General features: G+C 40.4%; 2 protein-coding genes across 2 annotated transcripts in view; one reads left to right on the forward strand and one right to left on the reverse strand.

Annotated features, from left to right (window-relative positions):
* VWDE (von Willebrand factor D and EGF domains) overlaps positions 1–10,462 on the forward strand; it is a 35,165-nt gene extending 24,703 nt beyond the window's left edge. The window contains exons 19-30 of the mRNA XM_054192217.1: positions 544–606; positions 2,154–2,834; positions 3,167–3,262; positions 3,347–3,442; positions 3,971–4,066; positions 5,364–5,459; positions 6,005–6,100; positions 6,576–6,671; positions 6,772–6,867; positions 8,150–8,245; positions 8,814–8,917; positions 10,442–10,462. Coding sequence (XP_054048192.1) covers positions 544–606; positions 2,154–2,834; positions 3,167–3,262; positions 3,347–3,442; positions 3,971–4,066; positions 5,364–5,459; positions 6,005–6,100; positions 6,576–6,671; positions 6,772–6,867; positions 8,150–8,245; positions 8,814–8,917; positions 10,442–10,462 — 1,637 coding nt within the window. The remainder of the gene's footprint in view (positions 1–543; positions 607–2,153; positions 2,835–3,166; positions 3,263–3,346; positions 3,443–3,970; positions 4,067–5,363; positions 5,460–6,004; positions 6,101–6,575; positions 6,672–6,771; positions 6,868–8,149; positions 8,246–8,813; positions 8,918–10,441) is intronic.
* Positions 10,463–16,525: 6,063 nt separating this feature from the next.
* LOC128905844 (von Willebrand factor D and EGF domain-containing protein-like) lies at positions 16,526–25,696 on the reverse strand. Its single transcript, XM_054192419.1, has 5 exons — positions 25,462–25,696; positions 22,632–22,727; positions 19,381–19,485; positions 18,519–18,614; positions 16,526–16,918 (listed from the first exon to the last, which is right to left on the reverse strand). Exons 1-5 carry the CDS (start codon positions 25,694–25,696, stop codon positions 16,809–16,811), a joined length of 642 nt encoding a protein of 213 aa, XP_054048394.1. The 3' UTR covers positions 16,526–16,808.
* Between the last annotated feature and the right edge of the window lie 209 nt (positions 25,697–25,905).

Consider the following 25,905-nt stretch of genomic DNA (forward strand, 5'->3'; position numbering starts at 1 on the left):
TTGCCATTCAGATAAAATATCTTTGGTTGTGCTTCGTGTTTCTAACAGTAACTCTGAACTTTTTTCAGTAGTCAGCAAAACAGGACTCTTTCTGACTGTTGACGTCTGGGAGAGAATCTCAGTTGATGACAACATCAGACTGCACTGGGTCACATAGTTGTAAAACACTTTTTAGGTGACTAGAAAAAATAGATACAAAAAATACTACAATTCTTTTATATAAAAGTAGAATACAATGAAATGGTGGTTTTTTCGGCATTATTTTCATAATATGAGCTATTATTGTATTAGATTTCTTAACATAGAACTGTTTACCCAAGTCAAGGCACTTGCCAAATAAGGTGCCCAAACATTTATTTACGATGCAATTACTGAATAACTCGTATTTTTAAAATATGCTATTGAAAACTATTAAGAAACAGTTTTTGCTCTTTATCTGCTTTCTGATTTTTGATTTTTATGTACTAAAACTTTAACTCCATAATTTATTTGCAGTTGAAACAAAAGTAACTGCTAATGTGCCTTCATATCTTTTGTTTTTAGAAAGCTTTGAAGACACTAATGTTGAAAGAAAGGATTCCACAGGAGAAATTGGAGGGAATAAAGGTGATTTTTTCATGAAGAAAATGGAATTTCTGATTCACATACTGATAAGAATATAGCTGGCAAATAAAGGTTCTAGTCAGTTTTATGTTATTCACTTTAATTTTTCAGTTTGACTCAATTTAATTCATTACTGGCATTGTAGTATGGTCTGAAAAATGAGACTGAAATGTCAATATCAACAAATCCCTTAGGTCAGTCAAGTCATTTTATTGACAGTGTGATGTATGACATTCTCACCGTTGCCTTTTGTTTTTGTGACTAACCACTGACATAAAATAGGTAACATGGGGATAGGGACATCTGTTATATGAGATAAGCAAAAGTTTATGGCATTATGTTGAATGCCATTTTCCTACTTTAACTCAAAGGAAAGGTGAAGAATATGGCAAGTGAACGTCTTAATTCCAAAACTCCATAAATGCTGTTGCCGGCATTTCCAGCTCTGTGCCTGCCAGGGCTTTCTTTGCAAGAAATTTTTGTGTGTCTTTTCCCTTTGTCTCTGAATTGTTAGTGGGGGAGGAGAAAACTCTTTCCCTCCACTGCCAGTGCTGGATAATTCTTCATCGGCTCCAAAATGGTTTGCTTTTCCTCAGTGGGAGACAGCACTCTGTAATAAGACTCATTAAGGTTTAACCTTTTGTAGACCATTTTCTAGTATTGTTCTAAATGGGGCTAGGGACAGAGCTTAAGTTAGTTGGATAAGCTCCTCCAGTTTCATTCTGCCCCGTAATGCTAAAAGCCCATACACGGCATTCCGCCATTCTGGGCTTACAATGCCACACTCCTTTCCACGACCCACCAGACCACCTACTTTTTCTGGGCAGAATGTAAAGAACTTTTCATTCACTTTGCACTCCTTCCAACGAGGAGGCTGAGTCAGTCTCCACCGTTTATAAAACACATGAAACATCCCACTAATAAAACCCATCCAGAAACTTTAAGGAAGTTGATAAAAAAGTTTGGAGAGTAAAGCATGGTAATACTTTTGCTCCAAGGCGGTGGATTATTCACCTAAAATACTGTCTGTGGTTCATCAGTAAGTATCAGCATATACGTACTTGTGATTAAATATCTGCTTCTAGACTCGAGGCTTAATACTAGCGCTTAGACACACTGGTGAACCATAAGCAGTATCTTTTCCTTAAACACTGTTTCAGTTACCTAGGTGGAAGCAGTGTACGGAGCTGGTAATTTGCTCTGACAGTAAAGCTGTTTATTGACCTGGCATGGGAAAATCTCTGCTTTCTGTCTCATATATATGGCGCTTTTTCCTCATCTTCCAGCCAAGAAAAGGCCATGGTGAGGGTGGGGAAAGGATGCAGCCAGAACACTTGATCTTCTCCAATTCTGTCAGTTAGGAGTTAGGTTCTACTGTATACATATGTTGCGATGCAGCACATGGAGAGGCGTCCTGAAGCACAGAATGAATGGGCTGTACATTTTTCTGTTCAGAAGGTGTTCCCCACCCTCAGAAGGAAAAAAAAAAAAGAAAAAGTTTCATAATATTCCCGTACTTTTTCCCCTTCTTTCTTTCTAACATGCTGTAGGTTTTCAACAGTCATCCTTTGAGAAGGTTTTAAGCATCTCAAGCTATATTCCCAGTTTTACAGATGTCCCCGAGAGATTTATTTCGACAGAAATGGTCAGTAGCAGCACTCCACCAGTCTCCACAGTAAAAACAATCACCACTTGGAAGTCACTTAATTCTCAGAGAAGTGCTTCTGTACAACCTGCTGTTTTTGGAAACACTGCTCATGCTCTCAGCACCATCAGTGGTCGCCTTGCTAACATGGAAAAGAGTTCTTCAGTACATGCTGTGATGACTGCATCTTCACGGAGCCAGGCTCTATCACCTGAGAAGAAAACAAGGGCACAAGTTGAAGCCTACAGCTATTTTGAGACCAGCAGGAAGACTTCTCCCAGCAGCAGAACAAATATAGGCAAACGGCTTTCCTTGCCGAGCAAAGTTTTGAAAGGTGGAAATGCTCACAGAGTTCAGCACCTATTAGCCAAACATAAAGCGAGTCCTTTACCTTTTGTCCTTGTGGAAGTCACTGTCCCACCCAAAATGCTTCCTGAAGAATTGAGTGAACTAGTGATTCCTAAAGCAGCAACCTGTACCGATTTACCCTGTTTTCCTGGAGTATCGTGTGAGCCAAGTCAGGATGGAAGCGTCAAGTGTGGTCGTTGTCCTTATGGTTATTATGGAGATGGCTTCACTTGCAGAGGTATTACAAATAACTGCACTAACAGCTTTGCAGAAAAGAATCTTGTGACGTCTTTATAACTTGAAATTACATTGTTACTGTGTGATTGATGAAATGCATAGAGTATTGAATTTTCTCATTTTCATTATTAGTGTTGGCATAGCCTACTGGCTTTTAGTTGAATGGGTGCACTTAAAAATATTTTTTCTGATATGTCTCAGGCTCCCCCTTTATGGGCAGGGACCTAATGAATTCTGTGTGATCTGTTCGTTATGTTAGGCAAGATACAGTCGTGCTGAAACGACACTTTCATTTTCCTTATTCCTTTCCTTATTTTCTTCATTGCCTTTCAGCAAGGTGTAGACAAACATGTGGCAAAAATATGGAGTGTGTGGCACCCAATATTTGCAAATGCAAGCCTGGTTATGCTGGTTATAACTGTCAGGCTGGTGAGTATGGCATTTTGATTTGACCTGTGGTAACTAATTTCCACAAATTAATCATCTGAAGATCACTGTTGACTTTTCACACAGCTCTATGCAAACCTGATTGCAAAAACCATGGCAAATGCATTAAGCCCAATGTCTGTGAATGTCTGCCAGGATACAGTGGCTCTGCTTGTGAGGAAGGTAAGTAGAATATTTTTTGCCTTTGAATCCATGAATACCCAAAGGATTCTATAAATAACTTCCATGACTCTTCATTCTGACAGCAAAGAGGTGTCATTTTACTTTTACTTTAACAGAACTCTATGTTCTCATTGAGTAACATGTTGGTAGATACCCCACTTTTTTTTATATACATTGTAAATGTTAATTGTAATTAGATGTTACTAAATTTAGCTTTCACAGTAAGTAGGGGAGTTCACCAGTGCATGTAGATGCCTCTAAACTAAACACTCCTGAAGAGTGGGAAGTCCTGTCTGGAAATTGTCTCAGATTTCTTCAAGGTGACCACCACCGTTGGGACTCTGTGTACTCTGTTGGAATTAAGTTTTGTTACTTATTCTTGTCAAAAGGCATTGCATACATCTCCTTATTTTATTTCCAGTTCTTTGCTCGCTGTCAATTATTAACACTTCCCTTTTTCTAAACCATAACTAATCCATGCGTCTTTTTAGAGGTGATTCCTTGAACAACATAATTCTATATCTGCAGCACATTGTAAACCACCCTGTCAAAACGGAGGCACGTGCTTGGCCAGAAATCTCTGCACCTGCCCATATGGTTTTGTGGGACCAAGATGTGATACAAGTAAGCAAAAAAGCATGAGGGAAGAGTACAGAACATTCCTCCTCTTCTTCAGGAGCAAGAAAGAAAATTATGGTTTAAATTTTTGATGGACTCTGTCTAATGTTAGCAAATGACTTAATACCTGTGCCTCTTTGAAGGCTCCCATACTTGGGCTTTTCGAACGTTAGTTAGATAGTATTTGCATGTAAACTTTGAAAACATAATTTACTATAAAAATTGCAAGTAGTTTATTATTTATGATTTACAAATGTGGAAACATTGTGCATGTTGCACATGTGATACTACCTTCAGAACAAACATAGTTGTCTAATATGTCCTTACAGCTTTTTAACTTCTATCATCTTAAATTTGTTCGAGGCTGGGATACATTCAGAAGTCGGTGTCAGTGAATGTCAAGTTAGAAAAACTGGGAAACTGAATTCAGAACCACACTATGAGGACTTTTTTTTTAACCTGGCATGGGAATTGGAAAATTTGCTGTGATTGTAGCTGAAAAATTGGAATTAGTTAGTCTCACTTAAATTGTCTTTTATATATCAAATTCTACATGCTGCAATTTGGCAACTCCAAATTTTGTGTAGATTTCATACTGGTAATTTTTATCATCCAGAGAGTCCAAATTTAGACATGCTGTTTATATATCGTTCACCTGAATGTGCCACTGCATTATTGCCCCTGAATTGAGCAAGTCCTTTGTTCATCTCCTCCTCAAATCCCAGGACTCTTTATTCTCAGTTTTTCTTATTCTAGTTTTGATTCAATTAAAATAATGCTGCTCTTTGTTAAGCAATACTAAGGAGAATGAGCTGTTGTCCTGAAGAAGTGATTCACAATTTCCACAGCCATGATATTTTAATGTCTTTGCTTGTTAGTCTCGTGTCACTCTGCACACAGCTGCACTTGCTGAAGTGATGGAGGACACTTGAGTGGACTTTCTTGGAGTCCATCAAATCCATGATGTAACATGATGGATTTGTCTCTTAGTATTGAACTTCCCAATTTTTTTTAGAATTTATTTGAATTTTTCTAGATTTTTAACACTGAATATAACCAGACCATGGATAATTAATGGAAATACATTTTATTTACCTTTATACTCTGGTGCTAGTTTTTTATGGCTTTGAGACTGGATTAAGCTGTTCAGCAATTCCTCTTCTACTAGTGGAATTGTATGTTATTTCCAGTGCTAATAATTGGGAAAGAATTGAAAAACGAATCAAGCATAATTTGTAACATATCTCCTCCTCTCTCTCCTTCCCCCTTTTCCTCTGTTTTTGCCCACCTTCTTGGATGGTAGTGGTTTGCAACAGACACTGTGAAAATGGTGGCGAATGTCTTACTCCAGACATCTGCCAGTGTAAACCTGGGTGGTACGGACCTACGTGCAGTACAGGTAACACTCCTGCAACTTCCATGTTCCTGGGAGAGTGTCTGTAGGACCTCCCATAGTTTGAAGTGTGGAACCGGGTAGCTCAGACAGCAGCAATGGGCGGCTGCTGACTGCTGCGGAGCCCCTGTACGCCCTCTTGTCTCTGCGTGTTAGTTCTGCTGCTGGCAGCAGCCTCTGTAAGTTCTTTACCATGAGGGTGGTGAGACACTGGAACAGGTTGCCCAGAGAGGTGGTGGAGGGCCCATCCTTGGAGACATTCAAGGCCAGGCTGGATGAGGCTCTGAGCAACCTGATCTAGTTGAAGATGTCCCTGCGTACTGCAGGGGGTTGGACTTAGATGGCCTTTAAAGGTCCCTTCCAACCCAACACATTCTCTGATTCTATGATTCTAATACTGATCCTAAAATTTTGGGTAAAGATTTTATATGAATGGTACTACCTGCAGTTATCTTTGGTGTTTTAATTCCTGTCCTTGCAACAGGAGTACATATTTTATAGACTTTGTTTGGCTATCATGCTTCCCACTCTTCCTGACCCTGTTTCTGCAGCGATGTGTGACCCTGTGTGTCTCAATGGCGGTTCCTGTACTAAGCCAGATGTTTGCCTCTGTCCACGTGGATTCTTTGGTGCCCACTGTCAGAATGGTAATTTCTTTCTTTCCCCCTCCTCTCTTAGCTGACATTATGAGCAAATCTGTGAGAAAACATTGTTGTCTTAAGACAATCAAGTCACGTCCCTAAGAAGTGGTGCAAAACAGAGATTACATTATTTTTTAGATTTTATGGCTCCTTCAGTGAATGTCCAAGGAGAACGGAGACTCAAAATTTGCCTTGTCTTCCGCTCAACTTTTGAAAAGTGTTCAACCCAGTTCCATTGTATGTTATATAGTCTGGTTACTTGTGTACAAATACAGTTGCCAACCTTGACCCTGTTCCATCTGATTTTGTCTTTACTATTGATGTAAACACCAATCCACGTTAATATGATTTCTATGAGACAGTGCTGAACTTCTCTATAAGCTATCAGAATTTTAGCATTGCACTCCTGTTTCCTAGAAGTATATTGCTAAGTCAAACAAAATGCAAACTACAGCCTTTTCCTCCTGTTTGTGTCTTTTAGCTGTCTGCAGCCCGCCTTGTAAGAATGGTGGTCATTGCATGAGAAATAATGTCTGTACTTGTCCTGATGGGTACACAGGCAGAAGATGTGAAAAAAGTAAGCCAGTGTTAAAAGCCTTCTACGATCCAAAAGTAACCAATAAATTATTCTGTAATCAGTTAAATATACTAAACAGCAGGTGGTTTTGATTTTTAAGGTGTCTGTGAGCCAAGGTGCATGAATGGAGGAAGGTGCGTAGGGCCAAATGTTTGCTCTTGTCCTTCAGGATGGAGAGGAAAAAGATGTAACACTCGTAAGTATCTTGTAGTTAACAGGAGAACCATACCTTAAAAGTAATATATGACTAAAGGACAACCCTGTTCACACAAGTAGTATGAAATTAGCACCAAAGAATTCAAGAATATGCACACATTGAAAAAATAATGGTCTATAACTTGGTAGCAAAACTGAGGATGGAGAACAAATACCATGCAGTTTCTAGGCTAAATCACGAGACCAAAATATCTCTTAAATTCTTGTATAGCAAGTAATATTTGTTTCTTTCTTAATTCTTGTCAAAATAAGAAACATGTATTTCTGCAAAGAGCTGAGTCAATAAAGTGAAAGAATTTCAATTTATGCTGTAGGATATAAAAGCAGATATAATAGAAGTAGTAGTACAGCGAAAGATTGGAAAACTGTGGAAACATGGTGGGAAATGATTGGAATAGAGGATGCAATGGGCACAAGCTCTTTAGGACAGGTAGAAATAGGACTGTGATGGCAGCAGAGGCGTGGGTCGCACTGTATCATAATGGAGATATTGATGGCGCATAAATAAAGCGTGGCAGCGTGGATAAAAGCACAGTGTGCATGAAAAGCAGCGTGAGGATGGGTGGTAGAAATCCAATAGATAAAGTGTTAGTGTCTGTGATAGTACCCACCCGAGGCTCAGATATTGATATGGCCAATGAGGTCTCTAATGGCATGGCGGAAAAACAATTTTCCCTGTATGACTCTCTGTCATTATTGGAAAGTTTTATTGAAAAAAGTATTACCCATATTGACAGGGGTGAGATATTCCTGGACACCATGGAAGAGAGATTTGATTATCAACTAGTCAGTTAACCAATGAGAAATAATAGTGGGTTAGGTTGTGGCTTAATAAGCAGGGATGAATGTGCAGAAAAATGGGTCATAGAAAATAACTTTTGGATCAAATGTTCATGAGTTGTTTCACCGTGTGTTTAATTGCGTGTTAGACAAAAGATCTCTCACTAAGGTGTGGGCTTTAGAAAGGTCAATTTGGAAAAAAATCAAAGATACGTAGTGGCGCTGACTTAATTCAGTATTTCAGGCTTTTGTAGCAATCTGTGATGCATCAGAACATCTCAATGTGTGCTTTGGCTGTAGGGCTTTTTATTTCTAGTTGCCTCTCTTCCCTTCCTTCATATCCTGATGATCCTAGATGGATTTTCAGTGAATATGATGTGACTCTTGTGTAGGGAAAGCACTCAACCTCTCGTGGGCATGTAAATAATAAGTAACAGTAATCACTTGAGTTATAACCAAGCTTTGTGATGATGTCTGTGCAGCAATCTGTCTTCAGGAATGTAAGAACGGTGGGGAGTGTATTGGACCGAGTACGTGTCATTGTCCTCCGCAGTGGGAAGGAATCCAGTGTCAAACACGTAAGAATGACATCACCTGAAGCCTCTTGCCTCAGCACAGTTAAGAGTGCTTCAGCAACACGCAGTGCCTAGAAGTCCTTTGCCTTGGTTGTATTTTAACCCAAATCTGTGTCAAAGGCAGGATGAACAGTAGAGATTCCTCTGCCCCTTCTGAAGCCCTCCAGAAGAATGTGACAGTAGTCTGGGACCATGGCAGTATGCAGTGGCTTGTTCTAACACTGTATGCTGCTCTGACAGCCCTGTAATGCTGTTACCCCTAATGCCTACCCCTGTAGGATGCATTAAAAACCACTTTACCCATGTCCCTGTCTCAGTTTCATTCATGCCCTCAGCGTATTCCCACAATAAATCTGCATCAAAGCACGAGGGGGGTGGGTTGGGCATAAGAACATTGTTGGCTCCGCACGACTGTGAAGTCTCCTTAGACTGGGGGGTGTTTCCTTGTGAAAATATCTTGCAAGTTCTCAGCTCCTGTAAGCAGGCAGAATAAGTATATAGAGACAGTAGCCACTTTTCCTTCACCAAGTTGTTGTAGTGAATAAAGCCACATACGTTTCTCTTATTTCAGCTGTGTGCAGCCAGAAGTGTCTGTTTGGAGGCAAGTGCGTATTGCCTAACGTATGCTCCTGTCGTCCTGGTTATACTGGAGCCCTCTGTGGGAAGAAAATTCAGGTACAGGTAAACATAGTGATTTGGGAGTCATTATCTAGTCCACCCTTGTCCAATGAAGCAGCACAAGATACATCAACTGTGTGTCTAATTTCTTCCTTTCAGTCTCCAGCGAGTGAAAAATTCATAAAATTCCTAAGAGCAATTCCAGCAATTTATAGGCTCTAATACAGAATTGTTCTCAACACCTAAAGTAAATTTCCTTTGTTTCAAATTAAGCCAATTACCTCTTGTCATTCCCTAAGTGGCTGCAGCAGGAATTGATAACGATCCTCTTCACAACAACCACTATTCTCTTTTCCAGCATCTGGCCCCATTTTGGGAAAGAGTATCCCACTGCTGACTTTCTGAGCTTGCATTGACACAAGCCATGATCTTTTTCAACTAACTGTCACTCAGTTCATCCCTGTTCCTTATCCCTAAGCGTAACTTTTGGGAATAGCTTTACGTTTTGCATTATAGTGAGTGATGACCGTTTCTCTGTTTTGTCACGTAGTCTTCTGTTGTATTCCTTTGCTTCAATGCTGACAGTCAGTCACTGAAGGAATTTAATTAAACATTTCATTACAGCTAACCTTTTTTTGGGATGTCTGAAGTAGAAAGTATTCTTGCGTCATCTGAGGTGTTTCTCTTCTTTTCTCTTCAACATATTTAGAGGCTTTTCTGGTGCCAGCAGGATTCCTTTGGTGGAGCTGGGACATCGCCTAGCTGGTTTTAGCGCTGCCTGCCCGTGCTGAAATTTACATTCATCCTTTATATTCATCTTTAATTTCATGCCACCGTTAACACCTGTACTGTCTTTTCTTTTAAAAACCATTTAGTTCTTTGGTCTCCTGCTGCAGCCAAAATAGCCTATTCTGTTCTTCCCATCTTTCCTTTGCTTTTAGTACGTTGCTACATAGTGTCTTTTGACATAAACCTGTAATGTCATTGCTAGACGTGCAGGCATTTTTAGTGAGAAACGGGTAAAAAACAGGGAAGACAGCAATGGTTCGACTTTCACCCAGCCTCAGTTTCTCCCAGTTGAAACTACTCGAGAGTTCAAATCTTTTTGCTGCTTTCTCAAGTCCAATACACAACGCCAATACCATTTGTGGTCAGACACATTTGCTACAGATGGGGCAAATGTGTTTAAGAAATTGAAACAACTAATAAATGCTTTTACACAATATAAAACTACACATCCTATAAAAATAAGACTATGATGTTTGCAATATGGATTTCCAAAATGTGATCTAAAAAAAGGAAAGAATTTTGATTTAAATGTTTACATGAATATATGCAAAGCATCAGTATATTTTTAATCTAGAAAATAAGTTGCTGATGAGTCAGACAGTGCTGTATAAATACACCGACCAAAATGGCACATTTTCTTAAAGAAATAAACAAGCTATAGCCACAAATTTAACTTAATATTGTGTTTCTGCGTATCAGGAAAGCAGAGATTCATTAAAATAGTTTCTTAATCTTTACCATAAAAAGGGGCTGTGTCATTAAAGGCTCTTTTTACATTTTTTTTTCTCCAAGGTACAAAGGCATCGTGGTTGAAGAAAAGAAGCGTATCAATTCAATTGCAATGCTGCATGGATGTATGAGACTGGAAAGTAGCAAGAAAGTTGAAGGCAGTTGCAGAGTTTATTTAAACGAAAGCAATATCCAGAAGCATTATTTTAAAAGATTCATATTAGAGTCATGAAGTTTGGTGAGCTTCAATACAACAACCTTATAGTCATTATGTATATTTCTATAATTTTTGCTACCTCGTGCACAAACCCCACAGTCTCTGATTCTTCACTGGGCTCACGAATGATGCAAACCCAAAATTCTGCAGTTTATTGATGGAGTCAACGGGACTACGAGATTCCTTTTTGGGAGCAAGACTGTAACAGCTGCTAAGTGTCTCTAGGAAAGAAGGCCGCGCTTCGCCACTTGTGAATGGTACCTGCTCTTTTTAAACACTGTTTACATACATATTATTGGGCTGTGTGCAGAAGAAAAAGCAGAATTATTTTTTTCTTCTTTGTCTCGTATTTGCGTCCATCTGTTATAATGACTAGCTGGTAGTGAGGAAGGAGGGGGAACCTAAACCAAGGCTTGGCTACTAACCACAGGGGCAAGGCCTCATGTCTTCCTAACAGTCAGCCAGATGCAGGAGTAATTCTGGTTTATCTCTACCAGCCTTTGTAGCCAGGAGCCGGATACCGACTCTTCTGTTTTGACTTCATTACTTACACTCACGCAGCTGAGAACCCAACTACTGAACGATTTCTGTGTCGGTAAGACTCTTTTATGCCCCTGTTTTGAGACAGCATTCAGTAATAGGAGGAAATCTTGTCCTTGAGTTTCTCTGAGAAATCTGACAATCTTTTTAACCGTGCTGAATCTTAAAATAGGAACCAATAAGAGGAGAAATTTGCTGTATGTCATGCCATCCATCTACGGTTGGAACTAGATGATGTTTAAGGTCCCTTCCAACCTAAACCATTCTATGATCAAATCAGAAAGTATTTGTAAGAGACTCCTTAGAGGAGTTTTTTTCCATTACCTATTGCTCCAATGAACTGTTAGCGCCTCCCAGCTGCCAAATAGTTTTTGAACAAATAAAATTCCAGATTTTCTGAACCTTCCTACAGAGGACGACCATCTTCTTCCCCTAGAGCTGTTAAAGACATTTCAATCGCTGCCGCAACTAACTGAGCTCTGGTAATAGATATAAATGTCCCTTTAGCTAAGCCATTTAAGTTTACTGTTTTGTTTGGTTTTTTAAAAACGAAAATAAACATCATGACTTCCTGTTCTCCTGAGCAATATTCAATTTACATACACTAATTCTGAACAGCAAGAAAATGGAGCTCATTCTGCCATTTACTGCCACTGTGGGACGCTGATTGCCAAATCATAGCTGTTAGCAGCTCTGTGCCTAGATTTCTCCTCACCTTTTGATAGTCCTCTTAAGCCATTTTGCAAAGTAAGCTGGCATTCTGAGTTCTCAGCGTCATTCCAGAATGATACCTGATGGATTTCCCGGTGTCTGACTGGTGTATTTGAAAAATGTTTTCCATTTCCCACTTGCATTTTAAGTTTCAGTGTTTCCATAGTTTCTTTTAATCGAGCATCCAAGTGGCTGATAGCCTCATCTGCTGGGAACTGATGTATTATTTAAAACCTACTCCACTTGAACCGGTTCCTCTGTCACATCTCACAAAGATTGCCATGAACAAAACCTGACTAGCTATTGGAACGGATGCCTCAGGATGATGCTTTGAATATGCAGGGTTCTGAAAACATTTTTAAAATGCAAACACACCGATATTGTGTAATCTCATGTTGTAATAACCACCATTCCACATGTCAGTTAAGAGGTGGTGTGCTGAAGAGAGAGATAACATCTGCGCGGAACACTGATAACAGTACTTTGGTTAATGAGTTTGTGCAACCTTCCATTCACAAAACTGAATCAATATATAGATGCCTTTCTACAATTTCAGGCTCAATGGAGGTGGGTTTTTTAATCATAACTTTTAGTATTTCCCATTTATTTTCAGTGTTTCTAAAGGCAGAAATGATTTCTTTTACTTTTTCCAAATGCAAGCTGTGCAAACCAAAGCACATCCACAATTTTGCTATAGTAGTTAAAAAAGCTCAGTGCTAAGTTGTGCTATTTTCCAGCAAGCACATGAAGCAGAAAAAGTACTAGTATGTGCATAAAGACAGCCAGCTACTTCAAAACTGCCCAGTAATTATGTGATTAGTTGCAACTGTTTTGCTGCCAGATCGTCCATCATACCCATGAAACAGAATTCACTGTAATTAGAAAGCACATTGCAACAACTGAGGAAAATTGCTCCGTTTAACAAGAGGCAGAAGCGTGTAGAGGGCTTGTGTACACAGGGTAACAAAGTTGTTCTAATGTCGCGTCATGTAATCTGAAATTAGGCCCAAAAGAGTTTGGCGATTCGGAAGGGGGGAGAAGGGTTGCATACTGCAGGAGCTGCCACGCTTCCACTCTGATGGAATCAAGGACAACTTGTGCCAAACTGAAGATCTTACGATGATTCTTAGCACATTATAGAGAATACAGGTATCTTCACTGAATTTTCTTGCATGATTTATTTAAATACTAAACAGTGCTGGAAGGTACATCATCCATTTATTACCCGGCTGCACTACAGTTGCTCTGCAGGCCAGCAGAAATTCTCCCAAGTGCAGATTGACTTCTGCCCATAATCTTGAAAAGATCTTTAAAATGTTGTATAATAACTATTTTCTGATATTCTCATATCACAGAAGATACCACAGATCTTAGCAAGGACTGAGTTTCCTACATTTGTATCCGTGTTGGCTGTGATTTAAAAAAAAACAACAAAAAACCATCAAAAAAGTGGGCCCCATGTGAAAGGCTCTTTCTTTTTACAAAAGTTAATTATATATAATCATAGCTGAGAATAGAAAGTGAGTGAACATTTCCATCTACCAAAAGTAAACCCGTGAAGAAGAATCAGCGCAAACCCTACAGCAAATGAGTACAAAAGCTTAAGCTACTTGACAAACTGGCTATATCCACTCCATTACCTGTCCAAATGGTAAAAGCCAAAGTTTAAATTCTCAATAAAACATAACACCTGGGTACATATACAAAACCAAACACAGAGGTTAGAAAGTGTTACTAATCATTAAAGATGTTTATGCTCTTTCTCTTGCATAAAGGTATCGCATGGCAATGTTGGGTCATTTTACTCACTTCCACCCACAGCTCAGTTTAGCCAATAAAGGATATTTTATTGATAAACCAAGTAACTCCATTCTTGCTACAACCACTTACAGCAGAGAAAATATAAATGGTAAAATGGGCATGTAAGGAAATTAAAAAGAAGAAACACTTCCCACCTTTTCGCGCACATTCTAAAAAGACAGAATATCAAAACCACAACCAGTGCACTACCCTTACAATTTTTCCAGTTGTTTTTAGTGAAAAATCGGAGCACCTGTATAAGCTGTTCCAGTTAGCTCTAATAAATAAGGGAGGTAACCTGTTCTGTATCATTTCTCCTAACCTTTGAGCTGCATGTGTAACTAGCTTTTCACAGGAAGATACATCTAGCTCCAAAAATTACATGCTGTAACCAGTATGTTCAATCCTCCAGTGAGCGGGAAACAAAAACAAAGACAAGAAATACTGGCAGCTCTTAATAAATATATGTGAAACTATATGTGGAACTGTGGAAATAATAATGTGGGGACCTGGACTGTCATTAATAATACATTCTGACATTGTTCTCCTTTAAAATAACTGCTAGAAAATTTGCTTTTAAACTCACTTAAAATATTGCAGAGATTTAAATGATTTTTCTTAAAAACAAAACCAAAAAACCCCACCGAAAAACCCCGTAGCCAGTAGATGGTGCTACATTCAAGCGGTATTTCTAAAATATGCCATCACGTTCCGCATGCCGTCAAATTACTGCCTAATTCAATCGTTTCTAAATAGGGAACTATTTAAATCAGCATCTGTCCTGGCCTGCTCAGAAACACCAACTACAGGTCTCGCTCACTGACTGCTCCTGGTCTCATGCTCCTAATGATGCTAACGTCTCTTTTGGCTTCTAATCGCCATTATTGTCACTTTTGGCTTTATTAGTAGAAGCCGCTCTTTTCAGGAACAATACTGAGATATTGTGCCTCTCTGCATTTACATACTTCTGCTCATTTACTCTGAAATCTTGGGTCTGAGGCAATTAATTTTTTTCCACTCACTTCCCTGCAACCAGTACGTCAGCTAAGGTATTCAGCTTAACTCCTGAATTTCTAAATTATGGCATGATTATTATAGCGAACTGTGACAGAATTTCATCATCATAAAGGCTACTCCAGAACCGCTGATGAAATCATCTTGTTTAATGCATGAAAACCACATTTTTCAGCAGCATGTCTGAAATAGCCAGTCTACCACAGCAAAAGAGGCACAAAAAACATACACTCCTCTTACTCTGTCCTCTGCCCCGGCGACAAAACCTGCACAACACGTGTCCGTAGCAGGTTTCCTCTGAACCTGATGCAAGAGCCTCCAAAGCAAGGTCAGAGGAAGGCTTCTCAACTACACAACCCACCAATTGCTTGTAACAACAGAGAAGAGGAGTCTCATGAACTATACCATTGTCTTTCATTTGTCCTCTGTATCATAGAATCACAGAAACATAGAATCGCCTAGGTTGGAAGGGACCTTTCAGATCATCTAGTCCAACCATCAACCCAATTCTTGACAAAAACCATCACTAAACCATATCTCTAAGCACTATGTCTATCCATCTTTTACATACCTCCAGGGATGGTGCCTCAACCACTTCCCTGGGCAGCCTGTTCCCATGCTTAACAACCCTTTCAGTGTAAAGATTTTCCCTAATATTCAATCTAAACCTCCCCTGGCACAACTTGGTATGCTTGGGTTCTCTCTTTTAGAGAAGGTCGGTAACTGAGAAGACCCCATTTCCTTTGCTTCTTGTCAATGCTCAGGCACCTGTAATCCCTGGGGAAACATGCCCATATAAATCACTCCACCTACAAAAGCTACATGTTCTGGTAGGGCTGTTCATACATAGATACAACATTATTCCATCAAATGCATTAAAATAATGCATAGGCAAATGGATTACACTAATGCATAGTTAAAAATTCTCCCACCAAAAATTACAGTTTTGCCTAGAAGACGATGAAAATCAATCTATCTCAGAAAAAAAATAATTGATTTGGGCATCGTTCAGAAAGTTGACTGATTCAGCTTGCGTGTTTTGGCAAAACCTTCCTCAACTGTAGCCTACAAGAAACAGCACAGACGAGATATGGAACAATGAGCGTAGGAGTCCCAGTCCAATCTGCAGCCCATTCAAAAGGCTGCAAAAGCTGAATGAGGCCAAACTGGAACGTGTCCAGAAGACAAGCCTCAGCATCCTCCACACAGGTGATCTGTGACAGATGCAGCTTTTCCTCGCTGCCAGGCTGTAGCTTCCCATTATATTGCTCCTGTAACAACACAGTCTTGAATAGAAATGAATCATCAACGTCTACATCTTCAGAAGGGAGATAAACACATTTCCCTATCCTACTGGGATAAGGAAAAGAAATAACCGGAAGTCAAGAGATGATCAGGTAATATGATGGTAGAAGTAGACAAGATAAGGACTCTTTCAGAGTATCACCATGGATGAAGCTGTTATAAAGTAAAGTGGAACTGTCTGAACAAGTACTGTGTTTTGTTTTTTTTAATACTGCTTAACTAATCAAGATCCAAATTTGATTGGGGGGGGAGGGGCAGGAAGCACACATAAAGCGATAACCAGGATTTTAATAAGATGCTTTGCACTTTGCTGATGTTCCAGAAAGATGCAAACTCTGCAAGTTTCCTCTTGTAACTGTGTAATCTTATGGAAGGTAAATTATACTTGAACTAACACCCACTTCTGATGATCTGAATTAAGGACGTTTTATTTCATGTGCTTTTTAAAAACACATCATTAATATAATGCAATAATTATAGTCAAAGGGGGGAAAAATCAAAAAGAAGAGCACAGATCTGAAGTGCTTTATTTGAAGAGTAAATTTTATTTCAAGGTCAGCTGTATCAACCAAGACATAATACTTCTGCTTAGAAGAAAAATGAGAACAGAAGAAAACATGTGCCATACACTACACACACTTGGATACTTATAACAGTTTTGTTACAGTCAGCTATAATTTTCTTTCATACAGAAAAGCACTTACTTAATATACTGAAGACAAAAAGTTATCTGAAATTAATTGGTTACCACGTTTTGTTTTAAGGTCCTCCCACTGCTGCAGACTTCATCTCTGTACTAAGAGTTACATGAAGAAAACACAGCTCAACTTTACTGGATTTTCTTCATTCCTTCCTTTTCTTTGTACACTGCAGGCCAGAGTACGGCAGTCGACATCTGCACACGTTTGGAGCTATGCATTTTCCTCCATGTTGACAAGGTAGTTTACATACAGCTGAAATGAGACACCAGATACATAGTATGTCTGCAGCACAACACAGGATCATTTTTCTTCTTTGTCTCCCTGTGCTAGCAGAATTGTTCCCTGGTGATCGCACTGGGACAGTATAAATAAAAGCATAATGGAAGAACTGAAAAGCAATGCCTCTCAATTTATGGCATCATGGCCTTCACTGGAAAACAGCCACAGTACGTCTAGTCTTACTTATGCTCCATTCCCCCTTTAAAATACTATCATTTCTATTGTTCTTTAAGGCACAGGCTATTTTTGAGATGGATGCCTTCACGATAGCGAGAGAACAATAAAAATTCCTACTGAAATTTATTCAAGCCGGTTCTTGGATCCACATCCATGAGGAAACAGTTGCCACATACTCGATGATGCTCACACGCTGCCCTTCTGTTCTCCCCCTCCCCCAAAAGAAGGGCAGCGGAGGACTGAGCAGGCACAGCTTCAGTTGTCCCCTAGCTACACACCAGTTCAGGTAACAAGCCAGGGGCTGTGGTTTGCTTTTGAGCATCTGTACCAACAGAAGTCAAACTGGATACAGATCTAGTTAGTTCAGGAACAGTTTCACATTAAGGACTTGAACACTTCTACATTCCCTGGTGCAGGGAACGGAGCTATACATTTTGTAAGTTCTTTGCATCTCCCATTCTTACCTTTTAATATCACCCTCTATCTCGATACACTGCTGAATACAAAGGATAAGCATTTTGCTGTTCAAATGGGAATGATAAAGTATTATTTATTAATGTTTCTTTGACTAAATATATTGCAGAAGAACTAACACTACCTGAACTGGATTCCCACAGCCACACAAAAATTTCAGATGCAGAGAAATTAATACGGAGACCTTGCACCTACGATATTGAATTCAACAGCAATGCTTAAATGAGTTTCTCTGTTTCCCAGAAAGCAAACGGAAAAACTTTCCTTTTGACAATCTCAGGATTCTTGCTTTTAGCATCAGGGCAGTGCTGTTACGAGCATACAAGGCCCCGCCAGAGAAGGGTAGGTTAAAGTCTTTATAATCACCATCTGCTTTTGTGAATCAAAATTTGGGAAAATGCAAGTGGTTGTTCAGCAAGAATGTCAGTCAGTACTAACTCAGATTACAGATGGCTTCCTCTTACTCTTTTAAGAGCACCTAGAGTTAATTCTGGTGACAGCCGCAAAGTGAGAAGCAAGTTTCAGTTTTCCATGTCCATAAAATTTAACGAAGCTTCTAACCCACATCAGTACTGATAGTGTTTCTGTAACAGCCATTTTCAGTTCTTTTATACTGGGGTCTCGGCTTATAGAAAGAATTTCAGAAATACTGACAAAACATACTAAGTAATGAATTTGGTGACAACCAAAATCTGAATCTGAATTTACTTAAGGTGGAAAAGTTCTGTCTTTCTGACCAAATTAAAAAGCTAACTATTCCTTATGCATACTTGTAAGATCCCCAGCATGCAGAAGCAGCTCTCGTTTACTATTCCAAGATACTTTCCTAGCAGCTTTGTTAGGCACTGAAGATTTGAACACTATATTGGTAAATCAAACAAGTACAGAAAAGGATAAACGAAAAACGTCAGAAGTCATTTACCTAAGTGACATGCTCCACCAACCCATCCAGCTGGACAGCTACAAATCCCGGGAGCCACACAAGCTCCATTATTCCGACAACCTTGAGGACAAATTGCTAGAAGAAAAGAATGGGTAAGTCAGCAGGATTTATAAAACTGATATAAAAGAATTCTGACAGAATGAAGGATTCAGGATGATACAAATCAAAATGGCAAAACACATCTTCTTCCAGGCCAGATAATCAACTGGTATAACTCTAAAGGCATTTCCAGGACCACGTAAATGGAAAAAAATACATAGTACTGTGTTAAGAATTTTAGTTTAAATGTTAATAGATGTACACTTTAATGCAAAATTGACACTATTTTCTCTGAGTATGTAGTAATAATGCAGGTCCTTTATTTCAATAGTAATGCAATGACATTTCCATAGTTAGCCTCTTAATCATTTTAAAATGTTTTTGTTACTGCAGTTATATTTTTAATAAATATAAATATTTTCATTATGTAAATACGCAAGGTACTGTGAATGACCCATGCCATGATAATGTCACCTTATTATCCTCATTTAATAGCAAAGTAATACAGGCATCTTAACTGAGAGAACAGTTCCTTCAAACTTTTCTCCGAGGAGAAAGACAGGGTTTAATTTGGTTTGTGGGTTGTATACTGCTTTTTGTACAAACCAAATGAGTAAGAATTCTCTTCTCAAGAATGCAGGGATAAACAACCGAGACTGCTCCAGTGACGAGTCTAGTACATTATTTTTATTTCTAGTGCCCTCTCATCAGGCTGCCATCAGGACTTGTTTAGAGGCCCTAGAGACTTTTAGCATTCAAGTCACCCGTGGTACAAAAAAAGCACATGAATGTAGATACCCACCTTCTTGGCATCTTGATCCTGTCCAGCCAGAAGCACAAAGGCACTTCACAACTCCATTGACAGAGATGCATTCGCCACCATTTTGACAGCCTCCTTCACAGCTTACTGCAGAAGAACAGCATACACAGAGCATTTCAAAAGCAGCATAGGGCTTCAACTAATTATCTTTAAACAGCTGGTCTATCATCAACTGCTTGTTTTATCACATCTGCAAAGACTGAAATTTCAACTATTCAGAGCAAGGCACAGTTCTATAAGGAGCGAATGTGTATGACACAACCACGTCTGCAAATGCCAGCTCAAAATGCAGTTAAAACTAAGCATGTGCTTAAAAGCTTGTTGAGCTTTTAGCCTGAGAGTACCAACAAACAAACACGGTTATCGCTACGGCACAGCTCCTCCCCTCCCCAACTGTGAACCAGCTGTGCATCAGCTACACCACTGCTCATCAGCTACACCACAGTAACTCCTAACAGGCACATTCTTATCAATCTTGCCAAATCACAGCTGATAAGTCAATAACATGTGGTCAAGGATTCACTTATTTCTTTATCTGATATGACCTACACATAAGAGGAGGAAGAAGAGATAGGGATATTACTTTGGCAAATGACTATAGTCGAGTGGTGCCTTCCCAAACACCAACTATCTAAGTCAGCCTCCTCATTCCAGAATTGTTCTACATGTCAAAGCCCTGAAGGCCTCATTAATAAAGCATTATTTGTGCCACGACATATGATTGGTATCAACTGTGGTGTGGACCGTCTTTGAAATACGGCATAATTACTGTTCTGCACAATCAAGCACATCCTTTCACAAGCATGAATGTAAACATACACAACACCTTCACTGATTTGAAGAGAAACAACTATCCCTCATTATATGGATATCTTATATCCTTATATATATAATGAGGGATATAATGAGGATATCCCTCATTATAAGGATGTCTGCTTGATACTTGGTACCAAAAAGTCCAAATCTCTGTTCTACTGCAAATTTTGGGCACGAGTTCAGCTAACAGATTTTTGGCACAAATGCTGAACATGCAAGGACATGCAAGTCAACTCCAGCACAGCTAGAAAAGCTCTTCAAAGCTTGTTTGCATATTTCTTTGGCACACAGCATAAGTTAACGTATTTAATATTGATTGTATTCGATTGATTGCGATAAGTGGGAGAAGTGCCTGAAGACTGGAGGAAAGCAAATGTCAATCCAATCTTCTAAGAAGAGCAAGGAGGACCCAGGGAACTATAGGCTGGTCGGCGTCACCTCAATCCCTGGTAAGGTAATGGAACACTTGATCCTGGAAACCATTTCTAGGCACATTAAGGACAAGAGAATCATCAGAAATAGTCAGCAGGGCTTCACTGTGAGGGTGACCAAGCACTGGCACAGGTTACCCAGGGAAGTTGTGAAGTCTCCATCCTTGGAGACGCTCAAAAGCTATCTGGACATGGACCTTGGCAACTGGCTCTAGGTGTCCCTTCTTGAGCAGGGGGTTGGACAAGATGACCTCCAGAGATCCCTTCCAACCTCAACCATTCCGTGATTCTGTGTGATTCTGTAACAGCACATTGCGCCGCAATGCAGTTTTGTATATCCAAGCTCCATATGCCACAGTACTGCCCCTTAAAGGTGAACACAAGGCTGTCCCTTGCCTTACAGGGATAACATGATAATGAATACAAGTAGGACTTTTAGCCAGATACAAACACAATTCTAGACTTGTAGTTATTAGCATAAACTGAACCCTCACTCTGCTTTGCCTATTTAAGCAGTACTTCTCACCTTACTTCTAATTCAGGCTCTTCTGAGAAGGTCAAGTTCCCTCTTCTGTACAGACCCCACAAACCTACACTTTCAGTTGGCTTTTAAGAAATTTTTTTTAAAAAATCTTATTGCTGGAAAATGATGCTGACCATGCTCCAGTTTACCTCATTGCTGTCAAGACTGTTATGTCTACTTAAAATGAATAGTTATTTCCCAACGCATTACATAGCAGCACTGTGTTATACAGATCTTCATTAGAAGACACTTCCTCCTCTTTCTTATTCCTCTACAATGTTAACAATTTTGATATAAAATTATTATCACTGGCAGTTGAATTCCCCTTCAGTCAACATACCAGAGCTACAGTTCAAACTTCTGCAAACTTAGACATACGTTACTATGTTAGGTACACTAGGACCATGCTTTCTTCACAAAATACCAAATACAGCTTTATTAAAAAATTAAACAACAAAAAAACCCAAACAAACCCCACCCCAGACAACCCAACAAGAAGACTCCAGAGAGCTGCAGAAGATAGCCAAGGTCCTTCCCCAAGTACCAACGAGGCTACGCTCCAAGTAAACTCCTGTAGCTATTTCACATTTGAAGGAAATAAAGAAAATGCCCACAGAATAAACATCAAACATAAATTGAGAATCCTGTGAGGTGTTGCTAGCTGCTGTGACCACAGTCAGACAGAATGCTTATTAAGTTCTCAGCACAGTGATGACTGCCTGACTAATTTATCAGCATCTATGCAAAAAGAACTTTTAGAACTTTTTAAGTGCCAGTTTCAGACTTCTCCTCTGAAAGGAAAACCGCTTTTTTTTCCTTCAGTCTCTGGGAATACCATTTTCCCCTCAAACTATTTCAAGTTTGCTTCCCCTTTTATCCCAGAACTCAATTTATCATAAGTAGTCTAATCAGTTCATAACAATGTTTTTTTGGATTGCCTTTTCCAATCCATGCATATAGTCAATAGGCTTCACAAAACCATAAAAACTGGTCTTTGCTACTCCTCATCTCTGTCATCTCCCGTCACCTATCAACAATACATTGCCATGCACATCTTTAGTGACTTACCCTCAATATTACATCTTGCAAATACTACACAAAAGTTTCAGCCACCTACTATAGAAACATGTGTCTATACAAGTCAGCTCGTTGAACTATTTAGAAAGAGTCTGTTATAGAGCTAAACAGAATATTTACATAACACATAAAGAAGGTATTTTACAAGGGACAAAATTCTCTCAGATTCTCCCAACACATTTCAGTACATATACTCCACCCCCTTCTCCTGCAAGCACCCAGATCCTCTAGGCCGTACATTTTTTGACAGTAAGGTCAGAGATCTAAGGAATTAAGGTCATTATTTCAAGTGCATTAGATCCTGGACTCGAGGAGGTCCAAATTAATTTTGTATGTTTTCAAACTTCTTGTCTTTCCAAACTACCACTTGTTTGGGTTTTACTCACCTTTATGACAGTATCTACCTCCATAGCCAGGTGGACATCTGCATTTTCCAGGTCTGAGGCACTCCCCACCATTTTTGCATTTTGGATAACACGTGGCTGTAAGACAGATAACAAACCAATCTTGGATAAATACTGGTAAAGCTTATCAAAATTACTACTTAAGCACATAAAAAAAAATTGCTTTATTTTAGTCTCTGAGCACTCAGTTTGCCTTCACATTTCCTAAGATATATCTGCCCTACCATCCCACACTGCCAATCAGGTGAAATAGTTTCCCTGAACAGAGAGCACTCCACCATTTTAAGCTTTTAAACACTCAAAACTAAGGAAGCTTTTGGACCCTAGACAGAATAGAGAGAAGAGAGTGCCATACTGAAAAGGAACAAAGGAACACAGCTGGACTGCCAAAGAAGCTTTTGATAATTGAAGTCATGAAATGACAGGTGAGAAAAGAGGTGATAAGAAGAAATGACTTAATAAAAAATTCTGCAGCTTCAGTGGCACCTTCTGATTCTTAAGATGTAACATCATACTTAACTCTTTACTGGATTCCTACATATCTCTCCAGAAAAACTACGTGCTTGTTTCATCACACCTATTCTCTAAAATGTCTCCAGAAATAAGTCAGCACTTTCTTCTCCTCCATCCTTTTTTTTTTTTGCCTCAGTTTGCCTCTCAGAAACCTTTCTGAAGTGTACAGTGTTTGTTTAGAAATCACCTGAGATAAATGCAACTGTTTGTTTGTCATAACTGTAATTATCTGTTGGGAGAAAAGCATCTATGATCATCACAGACCCTGCAACTTTTTCAATGCTGACAGCTTGGACAAGTTGGATAAGGCACAAATAAAAATGTTAATTTTGCAAAATTCTGTGTAAATCCAGTCAGATTGAAAATAAATTACTTATCACATAGCTCTCCTTGCTACTCATAAATCATTCTTGAATCAGTCCTGGTGTCTGAGAAGACATTTGTTTATTCACACACAGATTTTAGAAACCCATGTGTTTCAGAGAGTCTCATCTGAATTAACTGCAGGTGTGAGAGGAGTTCTCTACATCATATTGCTTTATCCTTTGACTGGATGGGTGAGAAGTCTGAAACAGAGGGAAGAAAAGGGAAAAGATGAGCAGTGAATAACACCACACTGATTTTGCCCTCAGATGCTCATTGCACTCATAAGCAAACCAACTGAAGATTAGACGATTTTTCACGTTAGTATCTGTAGAATGAGTATTTGCATGCAAATAAAGGACACAGACACATGTGAAAGGACCATTCAGCACTCGGCACATTGGAAATGCCATATAAGAGCTGTCAATTTAAGAAAACCTCTATTTCTGTGTTATTTCACATAGTCTTATAAAGTTTACTTTACCTATTTATGCTAGAAGATACTGGCAGTGATATCTGAATTTCACTGTGAAGTCACGTACACAGAGTCAGAAAGCAGCCCTGACGTGAAGATTTAATACTTAAATTCGATACTACTTGCACAAAGAAGAAAAAAGTTAACTTATCTCAGTGAGTTTTCTTGACAGAACAAGAGATGAAGCTTCATTTATCCAACTTTTTTTCTGTATTGATGACCTTATCAGAGCTAGCATTCAGTGGTTCCTTTAACAATACCAGACAGTTCACCTCTCTGGTTCAAAAATGGATATGCATCTCTGACAATCGTTCACACCTTCTCTAAACCCTAGGGTCCAAGAGTTGTTTGTAACAGTGCAAACTGCAGAGTTATTCATCCCCAATATGCAGCGCATTAGCTGCACATCATTTGTCACCACCTGCTAGCCTTAGCTTCTAAATAAAACAATGTTCCATGAATGATTACGGTCCTGAATGAAGTTTTCAGCATCACATTTCAGAGTTTAAAAAAAAAAATAAAAAAGAACACATTTTAGATGAAGGAAATTGAGAAATAAAACAACTACCGTACAAACTATATTACCTCTTCACGCAGGACAAGATGTAAGGCAAAAGAACTTCTCCTGATAGTGTTTTTTAGCAATTATTAGCCCCAATGCTCTGTAGTTAAAACTTTTGAAGAAAGGAATTAGAAATTGGGCTTGTTATATTAAACAGGGTTTAAACTGAAACTCTTCTTGCCAGCGTATACTTTTGCATACTGGTGACAGTTTCAAAGATACTTTGTCTCCAAGGGGAAACCAACAGGAACAAACTTCAGTTCACCCCAGCTTTATGCCTCCCACCATGGAAATGGGATGTACGAATGATTCTGTGCATCAGGTTCTGAAAGCTGTCCAACCTCGAAAAGCACCTTTCCTTACTCAGGCAAGTATTGAAACATGCACAGAGAAAATGATAGAAGGAAGCAGATGCAGAAGCCTATCCAGTCAGTGGATGTCTACCTAATGTGCAAATGGTAGAACGCAACCTACCGACCACACAGCCATTTCCATCGGCCGGGTCTACTCACCTACGTGAGCGTCCTCATAGAGGAGCTGGCTCTTGGTTGTGCTCTATCAGTTGGCTGTCATTGCCTCGCCTCACCAGAAAACGGGTGTCTCTACCCCTCTTCTTCCACCCCACCTTGTCTGTGTCCTCCCCAGCACCTGACCACCGCCGCCTCTCACCGTACCCAGACCCGAGCTCCTCACACCTTCCCGGAGGGATGCCTTGCAGGCAGGCCGGCAGCTCCCAGGGCTCACACCCACACCCAGCCGTGTCCAGGCCAAGCCACGTCCCCAAGGACCACCACGCACGTCCCCACGGCCGCGGGCTGTGGCGACTCCCCGCCGACGGGACCCCGCCGCCACCCGCACCGGCACCCTCCCCCCGCCGCGGTGCGAGGCCGGGCCGTTACCGTGCTGGCAGCGCTCGCCCTCGTAGCCCTTGGAGCAGAGGCAGGTGCCGTTGGCCAGGCAGAGCCCGCCGTGCTGACAGCGCGGGCTGCAGGCCGCCGGCGGGCCCGCGGCGAAGGGCAGGGCCGCCCCGCCGGCGAGCAGAGCGCCGGCCCCGGGGCCGCCCCGCAGCCCCCACAGCGCCAGCCAGAGCAGCAGGCGGGGCAAAGCCCGGCCGCCGCCGTCCCGCCGCGCCATGGCCCGGGCGCCTCGCCCGCCCGGCAGCCGCTGGCTCGGGCAGCTCGGTCCGCTCCCCGCGGCCGCCTCCTCTCCGCTCACTCCCTTTCACCCCCCGCTCCTTCACGCCCCCCTCGCTTCTCCCCTCGCCGTTCTTTACCACTCCTCCTCCTCCTCACCCCCGCTTCAGCGCCGGCCTCCCCCCCGCCTCGCCTAGCCTAGCCGCCCCC

The sequence above is a fragment of the Rissa tridactyla genome, chromosome 2 (genome assembly GCF_028500815.1).
Source record: "Rissa tridactyla isolate bRisTri1 chromosome 2, bRisTri1.patW.cur.20221130, whole genome shotgun sequence".
In the NCBI taxonomy this organism is placed as follows: Eukaryota; Metazoa; Chordata; class Aves; order Charadriiformes; family Laridae; genus Rissa; species Rissa tridactyla.

Coding starts and splice junctions, on each gene's coding strand:
- LOC128905844 (XM_054192419.1), bottom strand. CDS start 25,696: ATGGCGCGGCGGGACGGCGGCGGCCGGGCTTTGCCCCGCCTGCTGCTC. Junction 22,728..25,461: donor GGGCGAGCGCTGCCAGCACG/GTAACGGCCCGG, acceptor TCTGTCTTACAG/CCACGTGTTATCCAAAATGC. Junction 18,615..19,380: donor AGGATCAAGATGCCAAGAAG/GTGGGTATCTAC, acceptor CTTTTCTTCTAG/CAATTTGTCCTCAAGGTTGT.